This window comes from Mastigoproctus giganteus, chromosome 9 (assembly GCF_048544385.1).
Source record: "Mastigoproctus giganteus isolate SK-2022 chromosome 9, ASM4854438v1, whole genome shotgun sequence".
Lineage (NCBI taxonomy): Eukaryota > Metazoa > Arthropoda > Arachnida > Uropygi > Thelyphonidae > Mastigoproctus > Mastigoproctus giganteus.
This window is the reverse complement of record NC_143583.1, coordinates 97,201,756-97,226,596: the sequence shown is the minus strand read 5'-3', so window position 1 is coordinate 97,226,596 and position 24,841 is coordinate 97,201,756. Positions and strand designations below refer to the sequence as shown.

General features: G+C 40.1%; 1 protein-coding gene across 1 annotated transcript in view; it reads left to right on the top strand.

Annotated features, from left to right (window-relative positions):
• Window positions 1-1,332: 1,332 nt before the first annotated feature.
• The window catches only part of LOC150080572 (lysophosphatidylcholine acyltransferase 1-like), a 190,724-nt gene continuing 167,215 nt past the window's right edge, over window positions 1,333-24,841 (top strand). Inside the window, exon 1 of the mRNA XM_090380741.1 lies at window positions 1,333-1,431. Within this exon, the coding sequence (XP_090236867.1) occupies window positions 1,333-1,431 (99 nt within the window). The remainder of the gene's footprint in view (window positions 1,432-24,841) is intronic.

The window sequence follows — 24,841 nt, the reverse complement described above, 5'->3', positions numbered from 1 at the left end:
TGTTTAAGCAAGTATACATACACCTATTTTTGCTCCTAGTAACTCTATTGCAGCCCAAATATTTGCCTGTCCTATGAGGATCCCTAGCAGGACTTGTAACCGCCAACACCTTGTTTTCCATATTGCTGTTGCATGTCCTGACAAAAACAGTGCAAATTTCAGTTTCTTTGCATCACTGTTAATTGATTGGTCTGTGTATTTGCTTCCCTAAGCTAGCAGTTTTCCAACCCACCTGACACTGCCTTGATAGCATCACTATCTTGATAGCATTAAATGTAATGTAATGTACATGGCTATTTTCCATCAAAAACCTGTGAACTTTTCATTTTATTTCATCCATCACAGCTTCCCTGATTATAGTATAATTCATCATCATGTAAATTTTGGCTTTCTTTGAAGCAACACTTCTGCCTTTGCATTGTATTGTCATAAAGGATTGACTCTACAAACACCACTTGTTGTTGTCTGGGTGTTTCTACAATGCCTTTTCCTTGGAGTACTATGTATTTGAGAATGACTTGCTGTTTTTGTTTTTTTTTATCTCCAGATTCATGTTGTATTTCAGTATTCTGCAAAGTTTCACTTTGTAACAACACAAACAGTTGTTAAAATTATCCAGAAATGTTTCTGGACATGTAGAATATTGTATACAAATTTAGGATTCAAAGACAGCTAATTCTGCAAAATAAATCAACAGGTAGAACATTTTCAGTGCATTTCCTGTATGATATTGGTGAAGGCAAATGGAAACCATCATGTTTAAGTCTGTATAATCTCTGTAGGATAGTCTCACATCTTGCATCCAGATCATGGATCTTCTGTAGAATAAGTTTCCTCTAAAAGAAGAGGCGACTGGGGTAAAACCAATGTAGGTGCAAAACCACACAATTAATATTAATGTTTGCTGAGAATTAATTGAGAAACTGACCTCTTATATTTGTGAATAGTATAATTGTTACAGAAGTGCATGCAGTTCATGATTCTCCATTTACATTTTGTCAGATTTTTTTTATATGGTAGTAGTGTGAAATGTCAAATTAAATACTGACCTCTTCCAGAGTGAAGCATTAAGACAGATGAAAAATTTACTAAAGAGTCTTAAATAAAATAGAGTTATACTTGATAAAATTCTCTGGAAGATTAATCATATTCATATTGCTGTCATATTATTGTAATTAGTTCCTGCATGGCATGTATTTATTTCTGAAATAGTTTTTAAAATATCTTCAAAGTGATATTACTTGATAAAGTAATATCACTTTGAAGAGATTTGAAATTAAAAATTTTTAATTTTAATTTCATATGCTTGCAGATCTGACTTTTTGCTTCATGATGAATAAACAAATAAGGCAACAAGTAGCTCCATATTCAGCGTGTGTATTAAACCCTTTTACACATAAATTGGAAATGACAGTGTTAGACAAAATTAAGGTAAGTATTAGATATTACTTGTATTTTGTTTATTGTTGAAATAAACATAACATAAAAAATATATTTTGTAAACCTTTCAAATTTTGATACATATTCAAATTGTCTTTGAGTAGCATTTAATCGAAGATTAAATTTATTTACCTTGAAAGTAACAAACTTTTAAGGTCTTGAAGATAAAACCAATTTAGTAAGGTTACAATTCAACATAAATTCTCCTGGTAGTCCAAATAAGTTTCTAGGTCAGTTCATAATATATTGTAGGTGATATATACTGAAACAATGCATTAAGAGATATTAAAAAGAAATGGCTGTGTCACATTGTGAGTATTTTAAACAGAAAAGAGTAGCAAGATTAGTTTTTGATGCATAGGGCTATTTGTCATTGAGATTTCAGCTCTTGAGATTTTCTGGAATCCAGACATAGTAATAGAGGCATGTGATGCAAGAAAGAAAGCATATGAGCTTATGTAGCATCTGCCAAAAAAAAAAAAAAAAAAAAATTCACACAACCATTCCCTCTAAAAGTTTGCCCAGTTCCTCCTTGAATTTATTTAAGCTATCAACTTCCACAGCGACACATGGAAGTTTGTTCCAGCAGTTAACCACCCACTGGCTAAATATCCAAATTTCCACCATCTATTTTTCCTCGATTTGAATTTATGCCCCCTTGGGTTCGTAACCTGAGCAAGTAGAAGAATCTCATCAGAATTCAGCATGCTCAACCCATTCAAGGTGTTATATACCTCAATCATATCACCTTGCAGGTGCCTAGTCTCCAGCTGCTGCAATTTGCAGGACTTAAGCCTCTCTTGGTAAGAGGATTCCTTCATTCCACTCACCAATTTTTTGCCCTTCTCTGTACACACTCAAACAAATCTACATCCTTCCTAAAATGAGGCCTCCAGACCTGTATGCAGGACTCAAGGCGTAGCCTGACCATTGCCTTATACAAAGAGATAATTACCACCTTTTCCCTGCTAGCAAATTTCCTGAATATCATTGACAAAACTCCATGATGATCTACTCTTGCAGCCTGTCTGCATTGCTCAGAACACCTCATATCTGACTGAAAAATTACTCCCAGGTCTTTTTCATTTTCTACCACTATAAGTGTAGTACCACACAGTTGGTACGTTCCTCTGGGGTTACTTCTACCCATATACAGTACTTTGCGTTTGTCAATGTTAAACTTCAGTTGCCACTTGTCAGCACATCTACCCAAATTTTCTAGATCCTGTTGCAGTAGCACACTGCCATTACTGTCATTAACAACCCTGCCAATCTTTGTATCTCAATGCTGATGGGATTCTTCCTCTTGCTCAGAATAATTGCCTGAGGGCATAAATTCAAATTGAGCAAAAACAGTTGTAGGATAGATGTGCAGAAGTTTGTCTTTAGCCAGTGGGTGGTTGATTACTGGAATAAACTTCCATCTATCATTGTAGATTTTTTTTTTTTTTTTTGATTTGGTAGTTGTTGGCGCATCGGCTTCTGTGGCCATATTGCACCTCCCAAGGTTTTTGCAGTACTTTGATCCAAGCCCGAGGCGGGAATCGAACCCGCGACCTTTGGGTTGCCGGGCAGGTACTTTACCCACTCGGCTAGCCCGGTCGGCATCATTGTAGAAGTTGATAGCTTATATAGATTCAAGGCAGAACTTGACAAATATTTCGAGCGAGTGGATGGGTCAAATAAGGGTTTTTCTTTTTTTTTTGGCTGATGCTATATAAGCTTGCTTTCTTGCATCATGTGCCTTTGCTAATGCTATCATCTGCAAACTTCGACACTAAGCCTGATATATCTTCATCGATATCATTGATAAATATAAAAAACAACAGTGGGCCCAACACTGAACCCTGTGGGACTCCACTAATAACATTAGTCCACGAAGAGCAATGTACATTGATTACCACCCTCTGTCTTCTCCCACTCAACCACCCTTTTATCCATTGTAGCAAGTTACCCTTAATACCATTCTGCTCCAATTTGTATAGCGCCTCCGTAGCCAGGTGGGAAGGAGCAGCAGTGCTTAGTACACGCTTTCTTGATTAGACCGGGGTTCGAGCCCATCACCACCAAATATGGAGGATGCGGAAAGGTCAGGGAATGACCACCGCATATTCCCGGAGCAATATGGCCTTAGTTGCTAATTCTCCTAAAAACCAAATAACATAACAACAGCTACAATTTGTACAGTAGTCTTCCATGTGCAACAGTGTCAAAAGCTTTCCTGAAATCGAAGTATATGATATCAAAATTATTTTTTACATCCAGTTCCTATGTAACCACATCATAGTATCTAATCAGATTTGTCAGACAAGACTTTCCCTTAACAAACCCATGCTGTGTCTGAATTATTGCTGCAGTCTTGTCTAGATGATCCTGCAATGCATCTTTAACCAGTGACTCCAGTATTTTACCTGGAACAGAAGTTAAACTAACTGGTCTGTAATTACTCGTGTGACCCTTCGATCCACATTTATGAATTGGGGATAAATTTGCACATCTACAGTCCATGTGGACTTCCCATGAGTCCAAGGATGCTATCATAATTATGGCTAAGGGTTTGCTTAGTTCCTTTGCCACTTCATTTAATATAACTGGATAGATCCCATCCACCCCAGATGCCTTTCTTATGTTTAACTTCAACAATTTCTCTTCCACTTTGTTCTCAGTTATTGCAAAATCATTAAGCACCCTGTTACAATTTGATAACCTTCTGCCATTTTCAAACCTTAATAACTCCTCATGTGTGAATATAGATGCAAAATACTCATCATGTGATGGATGACCTGTTTGAGGTGGCTTATTGAATGAGACACTTAAGGCAGCATTTCTTAAACTTTTCACTACCGTGCTCTTCCCTTGAGCCCTCAATACAGATGCCTCTCCCCACTGACTTGAAAATTGCTTTTCCCTAAACATAAAAAGTAATGAAGTGTTAGACTAATAAAATTATTAATTCTGCCAACATTTTATTCTTTCTTATTAATTCTTAATTTTAAATCAATAAAATTTTATTCTTAAAGAAGAATCAGAGGAATCATCAATCAGTTTTTCCTGTTTACTCATATTTCATAAGTCAGCCTCACAGTTAAAAGGATCTCGTTGAACTGCTCTAAATTACAAAAAAAAATTTCTAAAAAATGTTTTTAGAAATGCTTCAAAATGCTTCAAACTTCAACACACACTTGGTACATTTCTCTGGGGTTACTGCTACCCATATGTAGTACTTTGCATTTGTCAATGTTAAACTTCAGTTGACACTTCTCAACCCATCTGCCCAACTTTTCTAGATCCTGTTTCAGCAGCATACTCTCATTACTGTCATTAACAATCCTGCCATCCTTTGTATCATTTGCAAATTTCAACATTAAGCCTGATATACCTTCATCAGTATCATTGATAAATGTACAAAACAATGGGTCCAACACTGAACCCTGGGGGACTCCACTAATAACATTAGTCCACCAAGAGCATTGGTAATTGACTACCATTCTCTGTCATCTCCCACTCAACCATCCCTTTATCCATACCAATGACTTTCCCTTAGTTCCATACTGTTCCAATTCACAATTTGTACAGTAGTCTTCTATGTGCAACAGTATCAAAAGCTTTTCTGAAATTCCAAGTACGTGATATCAAAATTATTTTTTGAATCCCATTCCTTTGTGACCACATCATAGTACCCAATCAAATTGGTCAGACAAGAGTTACCTTTAACAAACCATGCTGTCTGAATTATTAATGCAGTCTTGTCTAGATGATCCTGCAATGCTTCTTTAACAAGTGAATCCATTGTTTTCCCAAGAACAGAAGTTAAACTAACTGACAGTTAATTTAACCAGTAGTTAAACTAACTGATAGTTAGTTTACTTATTGGTCTGAAATATTGTTCAACGTTAGGCCTAAATGGATGTCAGATGAATTAATGAGACTTGTGGCAGAGAAGAAAAATGCATGGGATTCATATAAATTATCAGGTGTCACAGAAGCCTGTGGCAGATATAAGCTAGTCTGTAATCAAGTCACACAACAGGTTAGGCAAGCAAAGTCAGTTTATGAGAAATATTTGGCATAGGATGCTAAGAAAAACAGCAAGGACTTCTTTACTCTAGAAGGAAGGGGTTGAATCAGCTTGATCCACTTGATATCAATGGTTTGACAGCTGATGATCTTGCTCTGATAGCTGATAATCTGAATGAATATTTTCATCTACATTCACACATGAGAAGTTATTGAGGGAGGAAAATGTCAGAAGTTTATCACACTATAACAGGTCTTTAATGATTTTGTAATAACTGAGAGCAAAGTGGAGGAGAAATTGCTGAAGTTAAACATAAGAAAGGCACCTGGGATCTATCTAGTTATATTAAAGGAGGCGGCAAAGGAAGTAAGCAAACGCTTAGCCATAATTATGAGAGCATCCTTGGACTCGGGAAGTCCCCATGGACTGGAGATGTGCAAATGTATCCCCAATTCACAATAGGGGATCTAAGGGTGACACGAGTAATTACAGACCAGTTAGTTTAGCTTTTGTTCTGAGGAAAATAATGGAGTCACTCGTTAAAGATGCATTGCAGGATCATCTAGACAAGACTGCAGTAATAATTCAGGCAAAAAATGGGTTTGTTAAGGGAAAGTCTCTGTCTGACAAATTTGATTGGATACTATGATGTGGTTACAAAGGAACTGGATGCAAAAAATAATTTTAATATCACATACTTGATTTCAGAAAAGCTTTTGATACTGTTGCATACAGAAGACTACTGTACAAATTGGAGCAGTATGGTATTAAGGGTAAGTTACTATAATGGATAAAAGGGTGATTGAGTGGGAGGAGAAAGAGAGTGATAATCAATGGACACTGTTCTTCATGGACTAATGTTAGCAGTGGTATCCCCCAGGGTTTGGTGTTGGGTCCACTGTTGTTTTGTATATTATTCAATGATATTGATGAAGATATATCAGGCTTAATATCAAAGTTGGCAGATGATACAAAGGTTGGCAGGGTTGTTAATGACAGTAATGGCAGTATGCTATTGCAACAGGATCTAGAAATTTTGGGTAGGTGGGCTGAGAAGTGGCAACTGAAGTTTAACATTGACAAATGCAAAGTGCTGCATATGGGTAACAGTAACCCAAGAGAAATGTACCAACCATGTGGTACTATGCTTGGGAGGTGGAGAATGAAAAAGACCTGGAGGTAATTGTGCAGTCAGATATGAAGTTTTCTGAGCAATGCACACAGGCTGCCAGAGCAGGTCATGGGGGTATTGTCAATGATGAATTTTGCTAGTAGGGAAAAGGAAGTGATTATCCCTTTGTGTAAGGCAATGGTCAGGCCACGCCTTAGGTACTACATACAGGTCTGGAGGCCTCATTTTAGGAAGGATGTTGAGTTGCTTGAGCATGTACAGAGAAGACCAACAAGATTGGTGAGGGGAATGAAGGGGTCCTCTTACCAAGAAAGGTTTAAGTTCTGTAAATCGCAGTGACTGAAGACTAGGCACCTGTGAGGTGATCTGATTGATATGTATAAAGCCTTGAATGGGTTGAGGATGCTGAATTCTGATGGGATTCTTCCGCTTGCTCAGATTACGAATATGAGGGGGCATAAATTCAAATTGAGGAAAGACAGTTGTAGAATAGGTTTGTGGAAATTTTCCTTTAGCCAGTGGGTGGTTAATTGCTGGAACAAACTTTCATTTGTCTTTGTGGAAGTTAATAGTTTAAATAAATTCAAGAAGGAACTGGACAAATTTCATAGGGAATGGATGTGTGAAACTGGCTTTTCTTTTTTTTTTTTTTTGGCTGATGCTATATAAGCTCATATGCTTGCTTTCTTGCATCACACGCCTGCATTGCTACTACTACTATTACCCGTATCACTCTTTGATCCCCCTTTGTGAATTTGTAATATATTTGCATATCTCCTGACCGTGGGGACCTCCCCTGAGTCCAAGGGATCATATGGCTAAGGAATTGCTTACTTCCTTTGCCATGTCTCTTAATATAACTGGATAGATCCCATACCACACCAGATGCCTTTCTTATGTTTAACTTCAACAGTTTCTCCTCCACTTTGCTCTAAGTTATTAGAAAATCATTAAGCACTCTGTTACAGTTTAACATGCTTCTGTCCTACACTTCCCTACAGAATTCCTCATGTATGAATGTAGATGCAAAATACTCATTCAGTTTGTCAGCTATCTGAGCAGGATCTTTAACAGTCAAACCATCGATATCAAGTGGACCAATCTGATTCATCCTCTGCCTTCTTGAGTTTATATAAATAAAGAAGTCTTTGCTGATTTTCTTTGCATCTTTTGCCAAAGATTTCTCATAATCTGCTTGCATGTCTGACCTGCTTTGTGACTTGATTACAAACTAGCTTATATCTACCATAGACTTAAGGTATGAGGTATGTTCGTGTCAGACGGCACTTGGGATTTCTCCTATCTCCATGTGTGTTTCGCTGTATCGAGGACAGTACACTGTCAAGCCAGAGACTTGAAAGTGTGTGGGCCATGTCTGTGCAGTGTGATATGTTGTGCCCATTGTTTGTCCGGCTTATTGGCTGCCAGGCCCCTAGTGGGGCCCGACGTTGCCCATACCTCGCCACGTGGAGGCTAGCTGGGTGTATCCAGTATCACAACAAATTGCTCTGGCAGGTCCTGCCACCTAGTTTCCTGGGATTTCAGTGGCTAGGACCTAAAAAAAAAAAAAAAAAAAAAAATTTATGCGTTTGACATTAATGCTTAATGGGATTGCTGTTAGGAAATCGCTGGTTGGGGTTCAACGCTAAAGAGATGTGTTAAAGGCCTAATAGGTTGGGCAAAATTTTGATGTTATTAAATTTAGACGTGTGAGGCTATACGCTAGATGAAAGATAATGCTCTTAGATGAATGCTCTTAGTTGTCTTAGAGATTTACATGAAACCGGTAGAATTTAGACATTGATTAGAATTTGGCGGCATTGTTAAGGGGTGTACTCGGTTGGTTTAGTGAGAGAAGGGGGAGACTGAAGACTGGGAGAAAACAGATAGAAGAATAGGGACGATAGAGTAGGCATCCCCAAAGAGGTCAGTGGAGACGAGCCCCACCAGACGAATTATGGAAGTTGTTGTTTGTTTGTTATTTGGAGCATTAGCAACTAAGGCCATATTGCTCCGGGATATGCGGTGGTCATTCTCTGACCTTTCCGCATCCTCCGTATTTGGTGGTGACGGGCTCGAACTCCGGTCTAATCAAGAAGCGGAATTATGGAAGTAGGCAGGGAAATAGAGGAGACTGAGACCTGTCTCCTCCCTCCCCTGCCTGGGAATGGGGGTTTAAAGGGAACTGGGTTAGAGTACCCAGTTCAGATCGCCAATGGTGTGTTGGCAGTAAAGCTGCACAATGTCTTTGTTGGTGCCATGTCCAAGCAGTGTCGAATCCGGTATGAAGGTCAAGCTACCCATCCTGCTCTGGGGGTTGGATATGTTAGCTGGCAGTGGGGAACCTACCAGGCGAAAGGGTGGGAGAGACACATTCACTTTATTCATAATCTGCATTCTCATTCTGCTTACATTCTTTTTTTTTTTTTTTAAATACTTTTTTCTTATTTTATAATTTTTTTTCCCAAGTTTTATATATATATATATTTTTTCCCTCATTCATCTTTTTCTCACACGCCAGGAGGGGATGCAATGATGCGTAGTGTAAATTTATATACTAATTAAAACTAGGGTTAATGTACTTAAAGGCGCCTCTGTAGCCAGGAGGGAAGGAGCAGCAGTGTGTAGAACACGCTTTTTGAATAGACCGGGGTTCGAGCCCGTCACCACCAAATACGGAGGATGCGGAAAGGTCAGGGAATGACCACTGCATATCCACGGAGCAATATGGTCTTAGTTGTTAATGCTCCTAAAAAAACCAAATAACAATAACAGTGTACTTAACTGTAGCATTTATGGTTTGTGTTCTTTTTCTCACACGCTTACACTTTTATTTATTCTTCCAGCTCTCATCTCATTTATTCGACTCTTACTTTCTGCTCTGCACTCTCTGGGCACCTCAACTTACTGTTATTCTTCAGTTGTGGTGCAGGCCTAGCTGCAAGTTTTTTTGTTTTTTGCAGGCCAGGGGAGAATGCAGTGATGGTGTTTGTGAATAGTAAATGTTTGTTAGTACAGTATAGCATTAGCATTAGCATTAGTAGAGGCATTTGATGCAAGAAAGCAAGCTTATGCAGCATCAGCCAAAAAAAAAAAATAAAGTAAAATAAATAAATAAAAAATAACCACTTCCACTTCACCCATCTGTTCGTTCGAAATACCTGTCCAGCTGAGCCTTAAACTTATTTAGGCTATCAACTTCCATGACAAGAGATGGAAGTCTGTTCCACCTACCAATCACCCGCTGGCTAAAGGCAAATTTCCGCACATCTATCCTACATCTGTCTTTCCTCAATTTGAATTTATGCCCTCTCAGGTGATTATTCTGAGCAAGAGGAAGAATCCCATCAGCATTGAGCATGCTCAAACCATTCAAGGCTTTGTACACCTCTATCAGATCACCTCACTGGTGCCTAGTCTCCAGACACTGTAATTTGCAAAACTTAAGCCTTTCTTCGTAAGAGCACCCCTTTGTTCCATTTACTAATCTTGTTGCTCTTCTCTGTACTCGTTCCAGCAGCTCTACATCCTTCTTGAAATGAGGCCTCCAGGCCTGTATACAGTACTCTAGGTGTGGCCTGACCATTGCCTTATACAAGGGAATAATCACCTCCTTATCCCTGCTAGAAAAATTCCTATATATCATTGACAATACACCATGAGCTACTCTTGCAGCCCGTCTGCACTGCTCAGAAAACTTCATATCTGCCTGCACAACCACCCCCCCCAGGTCCCTTTCATTCTCTACCACTGTCAGTGTAGTACCACAGAGTTGATACGTTGCTCTGGGGTTGCTGTTTCCCATATGTAGTACTTTACATTTGTCAATGTTAAACTTCATTTGCCACCTCTCAGCCCATCTGCTCAACCTTTCCAGATCCTGTTGCAGCAGCATAGTGTCAGTAGTGTCCTTGACAACCCTGCCAACCTTCGTATCGTCTGCAAACTTGGACATTAAGCTTGATATACCATCATCAATATCATTTATAAATACAGAAAACAATAAAGGACCCAATACTGAACCCTGAGGGACTCCACTAATAACATTAGTCCAAGATGAGCAGTGTCCATTAATTATCACTCTCTGTCTTCTCCCCCTCAACCACCCCTTTATCCATAGCAGCAATTTGCCTCCAATGCCACACTGCTCCAATTTGTGTAGCAGTCTTCCATGTGCAACAGTATCAAAAGCCTTTCTAAGATCCAAGTATATAATATCAAAGTTATTCCCTGCATCCAGTTCTTTTGTAACTGCATCATAGTATCCAATCAAATTGGTCAGGCAAGACTTCCCCTTAACAAAACCATGCTGTGTCCGAGCTATAACTGAAGTCTTGTCTAGATGATCCTGCAGTGCTTCTTTAACCAGTGCCTCCATTAATTTTCCAGGAACAGAAGTTAAACTCACAGGTCTATAATTACTTGTGTCAGCCTTTGATCCTCCCTTGTGAATTGGGGTCACATTTGCACATCTCCAGTCCATGGGTACCTCCCCTGAGTCCAAGGAAGCTCTCATAATTATGGCTAAGAGTTTGCTTACTTCCTTTGCTGCCTCCTTTAATATAACTGGATAGATCCCATCCACCCCAGGTGCCTTTCTTCTGTTTATCTTCAACAATTTCTCCTCCACTTTACTTTCAGTTATTACAAGATTCTCTAGCTTACTGCTAGAGTTGAATACACCTCTGGCATTCCCCTCGCTGAATAACTCCTCATGTGTGAATGTCGATGCAATATATTCATTTAGTTTGTTAGCTACCTGAGCAGGGTCATCAACAGTTGACCCATCGATATCAAGTGGACCAATTTGATTCATCCCCTTCCTTCTAGAGTTTACATAAGTAAAGAACTCTTTGCTGTTTTTCTTTGCATCCTTTGCCAAAGATTTTTCTTAATCTACCTTTGCCTGCCTAACCTCCTTTGTGACTTGGTTACAGACCAGCTTATATCTATCATAGGCTTTTGTGTCACACGTTAATTTATATGTATCCCATGCATTTTTCTTCTCTGCCATATACCTCATTAGTTCATCTGACATCCATTTAGGCCTAAACCTTGAACAATATTTCTTAGTTGGTATGTAAAGCCTAGTAGCTTCCAAGATAAGTTCTTTTAATGCTTCCCATTTTGAATTTGCTGTTGGTAACATCATCAGTTGAACCCACTGTATAGAATTTAAATACTGTCTCAGTCCATCGTAGTCGCCTTTACGAAAGCAATACCCCTTCCCTTTACCCCTAATGGTAGTTACCTTTTTGAGTAACTCCCACTTCAGAACACTGTGATCACTGCCACCTAGTGGTTCATTTATCTGCAGATTCTTAATGCATGAAGAATCACTACTGATAATCAAATCAAGAGTATTACTCCTTCTAGTTGCCTCCCGAACATGCTGATGTAGAAAACAATCATCCAATAAATCCACAAAAGCCTTGCTAGTGTGTGAGTGACCAGCCCCCAAATTCCAGTCAATATCTGGGAAATTAAAATCCCCCATTATAAGACTTTCTGATTTACTGGTCCACTCTATTTCTCTGTACAGTTTCATATTATACTCATCATAGTCATTAGGCCTATGGCACACTCCTACTCTCAATTTTGATCTCCCAATGCTTATGTCACACCAAACTGACTCGACACTGCACTGTCCAGCGATGTCGACTGGCTTCACTTCCTTGGATTTTATGTGTTTCTTAACTAATAGCATAACCCCTCCTCCCTTCCTATCTTGTCTATCCTTTCTGTAGATATTGTACTCCCCAAATTCCAGTTCTGCATTCCTTATATCTGTGTGACACCATGTCTCTGAAATCCCAACAATATCTTCCTTTTATGTTTTGAGCAATACCTCAAATTCATCAAATTTATTTACTAAACTCCTAGCATTGGTGTACATGCAAGTATACATGCACCTGCTCTTCCTCTTAGCCACCCTAACACAACCCATGTGTTCACTTGTACCCCCATGATTCCCAGCAGTCTCTGAAATATCCTGCATCTTAGTTTCCAGGCTGCTGCTCATTCCAATAGAAGGAGTGCAAGAATCACTTTCTCCTCTGCCAGTGGCTACTGTTAATCTATTAGTCCTTGTATCCCCCCAATCTAGCAGTTTTCCGACCCACCTAACACTGCCTCGATAGCATCAGCAAACATTCTTGCACCCTTTCTATTTAAGGGTATCCCATCCCTGTAGAAGCAGTCTCTCCTGTTAACAAGTACAGACCAGGCTGAAAAAAATTCTACCCCTTGAGCCCTGCACAATCTTTCCAGGGCCGAATTGATCGACAGGGCTCTCATCATATACTCCCTCCTATCGTGTCTGGGCAGAATTGCAGACACTTTCAAATTCAACCCTAATTCACGGCTTTTTTTCATCAGTGACCTGTACTTGTTAAGTAATTCTGCCGGTTTCCTACTCTTAATATCATTAGTGCCAACGTGTACAACTATATCACCTTTTGTGCCCTTAAAAGATATCCGCTCTACAACGTCATCAACCTTTGCCCCTTGCAGACATACCCTGGTCCTGTTCCACCTATCCTTTTTACAAAGCATGTTTCCCGTTTCCCTGACAATAGAGTCACCAACAACTACTAGTTCCTTTGGGACCAGCGCATTCTGCCTTGGGGGTTGCCGCTGTGTTGCACGATGACCAAGTTCAAGCTCTGGCATTGGTGTGGGCAGCTGAGAGCTTGATGGGCTCCTCACTTGTAATCCTTCGAGGGCATCCACCCTGTTCTTCAAGCTCTCATATAGGCCCATAACAACACTGAGTTGTCGCCTGATTTCCTTACATTCCTTGCATCACGCACATACAAAGACATCCCCCATGGCAGTATCATGTCCCATACCTGACTGCTCCACAAACATCAAGCAAATAGTGCATCTTAAAAGGCTGTGATTCAGAGGGCAACTGCCCCCCTCAGTTCTCCCCTGAGCCACAGCATTCCCATTAGCTTGCTAATGGGAATGCTGGTAATGTTAAGTTATTTTTAACTTTGTATTTTTCGGCCAATTACATTTGCTCTTCCACTCATTCCCATTCACTCTCTCTTTCCCTCATGGTAGGTCACTCTTTCTTTCACCAAAACTGCCATTTATTCCTTTTCCATAATTTCTAGTTCACTCAGTGCCCAGCCTATTCATTCTATCTTTCATTCTCATTCATTCATTCTATCTTTCATTCTCATTCATTCATTCTATCTTTCATTCTCATTCATTCATTCTATCTTTCATTCTCATTCATTCATTCTATCTTTCATTCTACATTGCATCCCTTTGCTACTAGCTTGTTGATATTTTCCAGCTAATCTGCTTCCCTGGCTGCCTGTACATCTCCCTCCCCTACATGGTTACTTATTTGGTGTGGGGCCCCAGGTTCCTTCATATGGCAGGGTAGTCCTGGAGAGTTTTGTCTTGTCAGGTTTCTGTCAGGGTGCAGAATACTGCTATCCTGACAGTTTTAAGTCATCATCTGGGCGTGGTGGGAAACTTTGACAATTTTAACTATTGATTATTCTTTAATTGCTGGGGGGGCTGAATTGCCATTCTTTGGATTGTTCTGTGCATTTCGAATACTTTCTGTGTGAAAGATGTAAAAGCTTTATAATATTCCTCTTCTATGATGAACAGATGTTCTTCTCCCCTGAGAAGGGGGGCAATCTGTGCTATTAGCTCTGTTCAGGGGATATCATATATTATACATTCATATAGAATGTGTGCCCAGTCTTCACTTTTGCCACAGGTGCAGTTTGGGTCATCAGTCAGCCCTAAGGAGGTTAGTTTTGCCTTTAGGGAGCCGTTATCTGTCAATATAAATGTTGTAAAAAGGCCAGGGACATACCACTTAGGTGGCTTTGGGCTAACCATTGACACCTGTGGCAGAAACTGTTTGGTAACCAGACCTCTGGTTTTCTGCTTCCACTTTGTTTGCCATAGCTCATGGAGCTTTGTGGCTATTCTTTTTCTTTCATCATTGAAGGTGTTGGTTGTATCAAGGGCTATCCCCAGAAATTCTGCGGGTATGCCCTTTTTAAATCTATAATATAAGCCTCTTTTGGCTATTTCCAGGTAAAGTGGGAGAGCTCCGGCCAGCAACTGTAGTGCAGGTGTGCTTACTGTGTGATATGCTCTGGTAATATTGAGTAGTATTGTCCTTTGTATTGATTCTAATTTATTCCTATTTCTTACTATGGCCGAGCGGGTGAACCAATCACCGGCTCCATAAGTGATAACAGGTAGGAACATTGCACGGTATATGATTGCCAGGGTCTTTCTTTTGAGTCCCCCAGTCTGCTCGACTGATCCTGGCAATCATACCTGCATAATTTCTCACTTTCTTTGCCAAGTAGATCAAATGGGGGTAAAAAGTTAATTTTGAATCAAATACCACTCCAAGATATTTTAATTCTGTTACCATTTTTATAGTGGTTGTGTTAATTTTGATTTGTGGACGTCTTCTTATGTCCAAATTGCCTTTTAGAAGTATTTGTTTGGTTATTTCAGGCGATATTTTGAGCATGTGCATTTGTGCCCACTCATGCAGCTGCAAGAGGGCAGCATTTGATCTTTGCTCGACAACCACTCGCATGTTACCTTTTACAAGGAAAATCATATCATCTGCAAAGGCCAGTCTTTCCACAGATCCCAGATACAAGGCCAGAAATTCGTCCAGAACGATGTTCCAGAAGAAAGGGCCAAGGATTGAACCCTGCGGACAGACTTTATTCACAGGGCATGTCAATTCCTGGAACCTTGTGCATACTGAGACACTTCTGTCTGTAATGTAGCTGTTTATTACCTTATAGAGGTTTTGTGGGGCATTTGCCTGGTGAAGTCTCCTAAGGGCACTAGGCCACCAGAGTGAGTCAAATGCCCCAGCAAAGTCAATGGAGATTACCAGCATATATTTTTCCTCTGTGTTTTTAACTGTTCTCAGTAGGTGGTGCATGGCATCCTCCGTAGAATTGCCTTGCTTAAAACTGTACTGATTGTTGTAATGTAAACCTGCTTCTGTGTCATATTGAGCTAATCTGCTATATATTAGTCTTTCATATATTTTCCCTAGTACAGGGAGTAGGGCTATTGGTCTATATGATTTGGGATCAGTAGGGAGTTTTTCAGGGTTTTTGAGAATTAATCTTAACACTGCTTTTTTCCATATTTTTGGGAATAGACCTTCTGTCATACAGTTATTATATAGTGCAATTAATTTTTCTGGTGCTATTTACACTAAATTTTTGATAATCTCAACCTCTAAGAGGTCAAAACCTGGGCATTTATTGTTTTTGGTTTTAGATAGTGCTATTTCTAAGTCTTGTATAGTAAACAGAGGTTCAATATTGGCATTGTCATATTCAGTGTTTTCTTTTATAATGTCTAGCTGGATGGGGGAATGATTCCTAGTTTCAGTCTGAATGATACTGTCTGGGATGTTATTTACAGAATCCACCCAACACAGGGATGGGGTTCCATCTGGTTTTGACAGTAGTTTCTAAGACATCTCTTGGCAGCTTGTTGGTCACTATTCTGTAGGCAACTCCCCAAGGGTTATTGTTTCTGGTAGTTTCCACCAAGTGCCTCCAGAATTCCTTTTTCTTGTCTCTTATGAGGGCTGTATACTGATTCCTGAGAGTTCTCTCAGTGCATCCATCTCATTTTGTGGCCAAGATGTTCTGGCTCTTTGAAAATGTCTCCTCGCCTGGTGTACCCTACTTCTGAGTATAGTCAGTTCAGGGCACCACCAGGGAATCTGCTTGCTCAGTTTTTTCCGTGGGATAGATAGGGTTGCTGTTTTTGTTAAAATGATTGTCATAGTCAGTGTTTGTTCGTCCGGGTTACAGTTGCCTGATCTAGACCACTCATTTTCCTGTTTTTGCTGCTGAGCTGCTGTATTTTCTGCAAAAATCTACCAGTTTGCCTTTTTAAGGTTATACCTTTTGATATCCAACAGGGAGTGTTGGATTGTTTGTAATTGCCTGTTTAGTTTGAAGGAAATGGCTCTGTGATCTGATGTGGTCCAGGCTGGCTGGACACACCAGTCTGTGATTTTATAAGCTATTGAATTGGTGGCAAGAGTAACATCAATGTCACCCACATGGTACTGCTAAAAGTTGGGAGGTTATTTGGTTGGTTTAGCACTTGAAAGGGTGAGGTGGCTATATAGTCTGAAAGTATCTGGCCGTTGTGTGTGCCTGCTCTGTCTTCCGTACGGCTGTGCCATAAGGCTGACTGGCAGTTGACATCAGCACACACTATGATATTTGCAGTAGGTAGCAAGTTTGTGACTACTTGTAGGTATTCAATAGTTGGATTTATATCTTCACCTGGTCTGGAATATAGTGAAATAATGTAAAACTCTTCTACAGCACTGGTGATATGGGCACACACTCCCACTGGGGAGCAGAGGTGACCCACCTTTGTGACTGTAAGGTCAGTATTTTTAACTACTATTGCTGAGTATTAACTACTTTTTAACTACCTGAGGTGTATTCTATTATTTTATAGCCTCTTGGGTATCCCTGAACCCTATCCATATGTGTGTAGGGCTCCTGGAGTACCAAGATATCTATATTAGCATTAGCATTAGTAGAGGCATTTGATGCAAGAAAGCAAACTTATGCAGCATCAGCCAAAAAAAAAAAAAAAAAAAAAACCACTTCCATTTCACCCCTCCGTTCGTTCGAAATACCTGTCCAGCTGAGCCTTAAACTTATTTAGGCTATCAACTTCCACGACAAGGGATGGAAGTCTGTTCCACCTACCAACCACCCGCTGGCTAAAGGCAAATTTCCGCACATCTATCCGACATCTGTCTTTCCTCAATTTGAATTTATGCCCTCTCAGGTGATTATTCTGAGCAAGAGGAAGAATCCCATCAGCATTGAGCATGTTCAAACCATTCAAGGCTTTCTACACCTCTATCAGATCACCTCGCTGGTGCCTAGTCTCCAGACACTGTAATTCGCAAAACTTAAGCCTTTCTTCATAAGAGCACCCCTTTGTTCCATTCACTAATCTTGTTGCCCTTCTCTGTACTTGTTCCAGCAGCTCTACATCCTTCTTGAAATGAGGCCTCCAGACCTGTATACAGTACTCTAGGTGTGGCCTGACCATTGCCTTATACAAGGGAATAATCACCTCCTTATCCCTGCTAGAAAAATTCCTATATGTCATTGACAATGCACCATGAGCTACTCTTGCAGCCCATCTGCACTGCTCAGAGAACTTCATATCTGCCTGCACAACCACCCCCAGGTCCCTTTCATTCTCTACCACTGTCAGTGTAGTACCACAGAGTTGATACGTTGCTCTGGGGGTTGCTGTTTCCCATATGTAGTACTTTACATTTGTCAATGTTAAACTTCATTTGCCACCTCTCAGCCCATCTGCTCAACCTTTCCAGATCCTGTTGCAGCAGCATAGTGTCAGTAGTGTCCTTGACAACCCTGCCAACCTTCGTATCGTCTGCAAACTTGGACATTAAGCTTGATATACCATCATCAATATCATTTATAAATACAGAAAACAATAAAGGACCCAATACTGAACCCTGAGGGGCTCCACTAATAACATTAGTCCACGATGAGCAGTGTCCATTAATTACCACTCTCTGTCTTCTCCCCCTCAACCACCCCTTTATCCATAGCAGCAATTTGCACTGTCCAGTGATGTTGACTGGCTTCACTTCCTTGGATTTTATGTGTTTCTTAACTAATAGCATAACCCCTCCTCCCTTCCTATCCTGTCTATCCTTTCTGTAGACATTGTACTCCCCAAATTCCAGTTCTGCATTCCTTATATCTGTGTGACACCACGTCTCTGAAATCCCAACAATATCTGCCTTTGATGTTTTGAGCAATACCTCAAATTCATCAAATTTATTTACTAAACTCCTAGCACTGGTGTACATGCAAATATTATTTTCTTCTAATTTGAGTTTGATCTGATCTACAACAGCTCTTACTCTTTGAGCATTCAATTGGATGAGATTTAGAGCCCAAGTCACATTTATGTTTTCAATCTGGCCCATAGTTGGTTCTAGATTGAATAAGTTTTGCCATTTTTTTTATAACTGGGGCATTTATCATCCCTGATACTATGTGTATCAGGGATGATAAATGTGCTACCTGCAAGTCTGCCATGCTGCCTTGCAGGTAGCACATTTTGGCTGCTGAGACTTATTTTTGTAATCATGGCCAGTTACTGCACAGTGACCACAAACAGGTTCTTTCTGACTGCAGTCTCTGGCATGTGACCATATTTATGGCAGTTAAAGCAACTTTGGATAGGGAAGTGTTCCCTAAATCTCTGACTGTCCAGCCAGCATAGATTCTCTGTTGTCCCTGCAATACCGTCCAAATTTTTGGTGTAATTTCTGCAATTATGTTGTTGTCCATTCCTTTTGTTTTTTGTTGCTCTTTTCAGCAGGAATTCAGTAGCAAATTCATCTATTGTCATTTCATTGTTTTGTTAAAGTTTTTGAAGTAGATGTCCATCATGAATTCTTTTTCTATTACTGACACAGATACATCAAAGATTATTCTTGATTTTCCGCATGTTGTTTATCTTTATTTCTCTCAGATGAGGCCTCAACTTTGCTACCACTGGGTCCTTAACTGCCTCACTGGTTTTATGGGTAGAGTCACTTTTTGCTTTCAGAATAATATTGTTGCTTTCCTTGTTTATATTAGGTTGCTTAGTAGTTATTTGTTTTGCTTTAGTTATGTCCTGTTTGCCATTAACTTTTGCACATTGGGCATAGGTTAATGTGTTCATTGTTTTATAGTTGTTCTTCTCCTCAGCTGTAATCTCTAATTTTGATTTTAACACTTGGTTCTCTGTGTTTAATTCAATCAGGGTGCTGCTCAAGCAGTGACCAACAGTTCACTATCTGCAGCCTAATTGCAGAAGTAATCCTGTTGGTTTGCTTGTGCATATATTCTTCTAGATCACTCTGGTTTCCTTTGCCTGTTTGATAGGGTCAGTCAAATTTGTTAGGTAGTCTAGTTTTAGTTCTTCTTCTGTCTTTTGTTGCATCTCTGGAATTTCTATAGTTTCTTGATTTTTTTTTTCCTTTCCTGCCCTTCTTATTACTGAGGAGACCAGCTATCCAGTTCATTACCATTTTCCTCATTAACAGGGGCTTTCTCCCTGAGCACTCTAGCTTCATTTTCAGAGGAGTCTTTTAAGTCATTGTTCAGAATTTTGTCATTATTTGATTTTTCAGCCATAATTTCTGAATTAAATTCACTTTCGTAGCAATAAGTCAATTTCTGACGTTTTAAGTAGTGGTTTGAGGTACTTATTTCCAATGTAGACCCACTAGAAGTCAGAAATCGCAAATTTTCCAGTTTATTAGCATTAGTAGAGGCATATGATGCAAGAAAGCAAGCTTATGCAGCATCAGCCAAAAAAAAAAAAAAAAAACTTCCACTTCACCCCTCCGTTCGATCGAAATACCTGTCCAGCTGAGCCTTAAATTTATTTAGGCTATCAACTTCCACAACAAGGGATGGAAGTCTGTTCCACCAACCAACTACCCGCTGGCTAAAGGCCAATTTCCGCACATCTATCCTACATCTGTCCTTTCCTCATTTTGAATTTATGCCCTCTCAGGTGATTATTCTGAGATTATTCTTATTCTGAAGAGGAAGAATCCCATCAGCATTGAGCATGCTCAAACCATTCAAGACTTTATACACCTCTGTCAGATCACCTCGAAGGTGCCTACTCTCCAGACACTGTAATTTCCAAAACTTAAGACTTTCTTCGTAAAAGCAACTCTTTGTTCCATTCACTAATCTTGTTGCCCTTCTCTGTACTCGTTCCAGCAGCTCTACATCCTTCTTGAAATGAGGCCTCCAGACCTGGATACAGTACTCTAGGTGTGGCCTGACCATTGCCTTATACAAGGGAATAATCACCTCTTTATCCCTCCTAGAAAAATTCCTGTATATCATTGACAAGACACCATGAGTATCTCTTGTAACCTGTCTGCACTGCTCAGAGAACTTCACATCTGCCTGCACAATTACCCCCAGGTACTTTTCATTCTCTACCACTGTCAGTACCACAGAGTTGATACATTGCTCTGGGGTTGCTGTTTCCCATATGTAGTACTTTTGTCAATGTTAAACTTCATTTGCCACCTCTCAGCCCATCTGCTCAACCATTCCAGATCCTGTTGCAGCAGCATACCATCAGTAGTGTCCTTAATAACCCTGCCAACTTTGTATCGTCTGCAAACTTGGACATTAAGCTTGATATACCATCATCAATATTATTTATAAATACAGAAAACAATAATGGACCCAACACTGAACCCTGAGGGTCTCTGCTAATAACATTAGTCCACGATGAGCAGTGTCCATTGATTACCACTCTCTGTCTTCTTCCCTTCAACCATAGCAGCATTTTGCCTCCAATGCCACACTGCACCAATTTGTGCAGCAGTCTTCCATGTGCAACAATATCAAATGCCTTTCTAAGATCCAAGTATATAATGTCAAAGTTATTCCCTGCATCCAGCTCTTCAGTGACTGCATCATAGTATCCAATCAAATTTGTCAGGCAAGACTTCCCCTAAACAAAACCATGCTATGTCCGAGCTATAACTGAAGTCTTGTCTAGATGATCCTGCAGTGCTTCTTTAACCAGTGCCTCCATAAATTTTCCTGGAACAGAAGTTAAACTCACAGGTCTATAATTAGTTGTGTCAGCCTTTGATCCTCCTTTGTGAATTGGGGTGACATTTGCACATCTCCAGTCTATGGGTATCTCCCCTGAGTCCAAGGAAGCTCTCATAATTATGGCTAAGGGTTTGCTTACTTCCTTTGCTGCCTCCTTTAATATAACTGGATAGATCCCATCCACCCCAGGTGCCTTTCTTGTGTTTATCTTCAACAATTTTTCCTCCACTTTACTCTCAGTTATTACAAGATTATCTAGCTTACTGTCAGAGTTGAATACGCCTCTGGCATTCCCCTCGCTAAATAACTCATTATGTGTGAATTTCGATGCAAAATATTCATTTAGTTTGTTAGTTACCTGAGCAGGATCATCTACAGTTGAACCATCGATATATAAAGTGGACCAATCTGATTCATCCCCTTCCTTCTAGAGTTTACATAAGTAAAGAACTCTTTGCTGTTTTTCTTTGCATCCTTTGCCAAAGATTTCTCATAATCTACCTTTGCCTGCATAACCTCCTTTGTGACTTGGTTACAGACCAGCTTATATCTATCATAGGCTTTTGTGTCACATGTTAATTTATATGTATCCCATGCATTTTTCTTCTCTGCCATGTGTCTCATTAGTTCATCTGACATCCATTTAGGCCTAAACCTTGAACAATATTTGTTAGTTGGTATGTAAAGCCTAGTAGCTTCCAAAATAAGTTCTTTTAATGCTTCCCATTTTGAATTTGCTGTTGGTAACATCATCAGTTGGTTCCACCGTATAGAATTTAAATACTGTCTCAGACCACCGTAGTCGCCTTTACGAAAGCAATAATCCTTCCCTTTACCCCTGATGGTAGTTACCTCTTTGAGTAAATCCCACTTCAGCACACTGTGATCACTGCCACCTAGTGGTTCCTTTATCTGCAGAATCACTACTGATAATCAAATCAAGAGTATTACTCCCTCTAGTTGCCTTCTGAACATGCTGATGTAGAAAACAATCATCCAATAAATTCACAAAAGCCTTGCTAGTGTGAGAGTGACCAACCCACAAATTCCGGTCAATATCTGGGAAATTAAAATCCCCCATTATAAGACTCTTTGATTTACTGGCCCACTCCATTTCCCTGTACAGTTTCTTATTATACTCATCAGAGTCATTAGGTCTATAGCATTCTCCTACTCTCAATTTTGATCTCCCAATGCTTATGTTACACCAAACTGACTCGACACTGCACTGTCCAGCGATGTCGACTGGCTTCACTTCCTCAGATTTTATATGTTTCTTAACTAATAGCGTAACTGCTCCTCCCTTCCTATCCTGTCTATCCTTTCTGTAGACGTTGTACTCCCCAAATTCCACTTCTGCATTCCTTATATCTGTGTGACACCACTTCTCTAATATCCCAACAATATCCGCCTTTGATGCTTTGAGCAATACCTCTATTCATCAAATTTATTTACCAAACTCCTAGAATTGGTGTACACACAAGTATACATGCACCTGTTCCTATTCTTAGCTACCCTAACACAACCCATGTGTTTACTTGTACCGCAATGACTCCCAGCAGTCTCTGAAGTATCCTGCATCTTGTTTTCCAGGCTTCTGCTCATTCCAATAGAAGCAGTGCAAGAATCACTTTCACCTCTGCCAGTGGCCACTGTTAATCTATTAGTCCTTGTATCCTCCCCCCAAGCTAGCAGTTTTCCGACCCACCTAACAATGCCTCCATAGCATCAGCAAATATTCTTGCACCCTTTCTATTTAAGTGTATCTCATCCCTGTAGAAGCAGTCTCTCCTGTTAACAAATACAGAACAGGCTGAAAAAAATTCTATTCTTTGAGCCTTGCACAATTTTTCCAGGGCCGAATTGATCGACAAGGCTGTGTTCATATACTCTCTCCTATCGTGTCTGTGCAGAATTGCAGACATATTCAAATTCATCCCTAATTCACGGGTTTTTTTCAAAAGTGACCTGTACTTGTTAAGTAATTCTGCCGGTCTCCTACTCTTAATATCATTAGTGCCAACGTGTACAGTTTTGGCAGGAAATGCCAGTAGACAAAGAAAACTAAGCATAAGTTAATTTACCATAGGCTTCTGTGTCACCTGATAATTTATATGCATTCCATGCATATTTCCTCTCTGCTACAAGTCTCATTAGTTCATCTGACATCCATTTAAGCCAAAATCTGGAACAGTATTTTTGCGTTGGTATAAAAAGCCTAGTAGCTTCCAAGATTAATTTCTTGAATGCTTCCCATTGAGTATTTGCTGTTGGTAATATCGTCAGTTGGTCTCACTGTATAGAATTTAACAACTGTCTGAGACCACTGTAGTCACCTTTACAAAAGCAAAAACCCTTCCCTTGACACCTGACCGTAATTACCTCTAAGTAAACCCAAATTAGTACACTGTGATCAGTGCCACCAAGTGGTTCCTTTATCTACAAATTCTTAATGCATGAAAATCGCTATTGATAATCAGATCAAGTGTATTACTACCTCTGGTTGCCTCTCGAACATGCTGCTGTAGAAAACAGTTATTATTATTATTGCTCTTATATTATTTCTCCCTGATTGGGGGTTCCACCTTGTGACGGGTATTGCTACCAAGCACACAGGGTGGTTGTTGTTATGTCTGATGTTACTGTAGGTCGTGGAACTCTCTGACTATCCTAAAGGTACTCAGGATTGTGACTTTCTGGAGTTCCTTGTAGGTGTTCGCTGGGAGACCTATTGCTGCAAGGCTGTTATGTAGGGTCTTTGGCACCATACTTGTGGTTAACACGATGGTTGAGATGATCATTACTTGTTGCATGTGCCACATCTCTTTGAACTCCTGTCTTAGGTTCATGTACTTCCTGATTTTTTCCGCATGGGTTTTCTGCAGGTTGCCAGTGTTGGGTACCACTGTGTCAATCAGATAGGTAGCCTTTTCCATTTTGTCCACAAGGGTTATGTCCGGACTGTTGTGCCGGATTCTCCTATCTGTTATTATGGCACGGTCCCAGTACAACTTGTGGGGTTGGGGTCTCTAGTACTGCCTGGGGTTCATACTTGTAGTACAGTACACTTTTTTCAAATAACTGGTATTTCCTTGCTAGCTTCTGATGTATTATCCTCTCTAACCTGTCGTGTCTATGAGTGTACTCAGTCTGGGTGATCACCTTGCATTCCATGGTGCTTTGTTGGATCCTTTCTGAGGCCAGGTGGCATCGTTGACATGTGTCATCGAACACTCCAGGCTCCTTGGTGATGTATTTTCTATAGTTCCTGGTGTTGATTACCAGGCTTTGGATGGTAAGCATGAATTCTTCAGGCTTGTGGAAGAGCATCCCACTCGTGAGCCATGCATTGGAAGCAATTTTATCTATGTGATCTTGGTGGAGGTCATTGTAGTGTCTGCCATGGGAGTATCTTCTATGCCCATCTTTCTAGCTTCGTTTGTGCCTCCTGGTTGGGGGGGGGGGAATCCTCGCTTATGTTGAGTGGGGTACACCGCTTGTCCTTCTTTATGACCTGCTGGAGTGCTGCTGTGTGTTTCTGGAAGTAATCCTTCAGGTTCA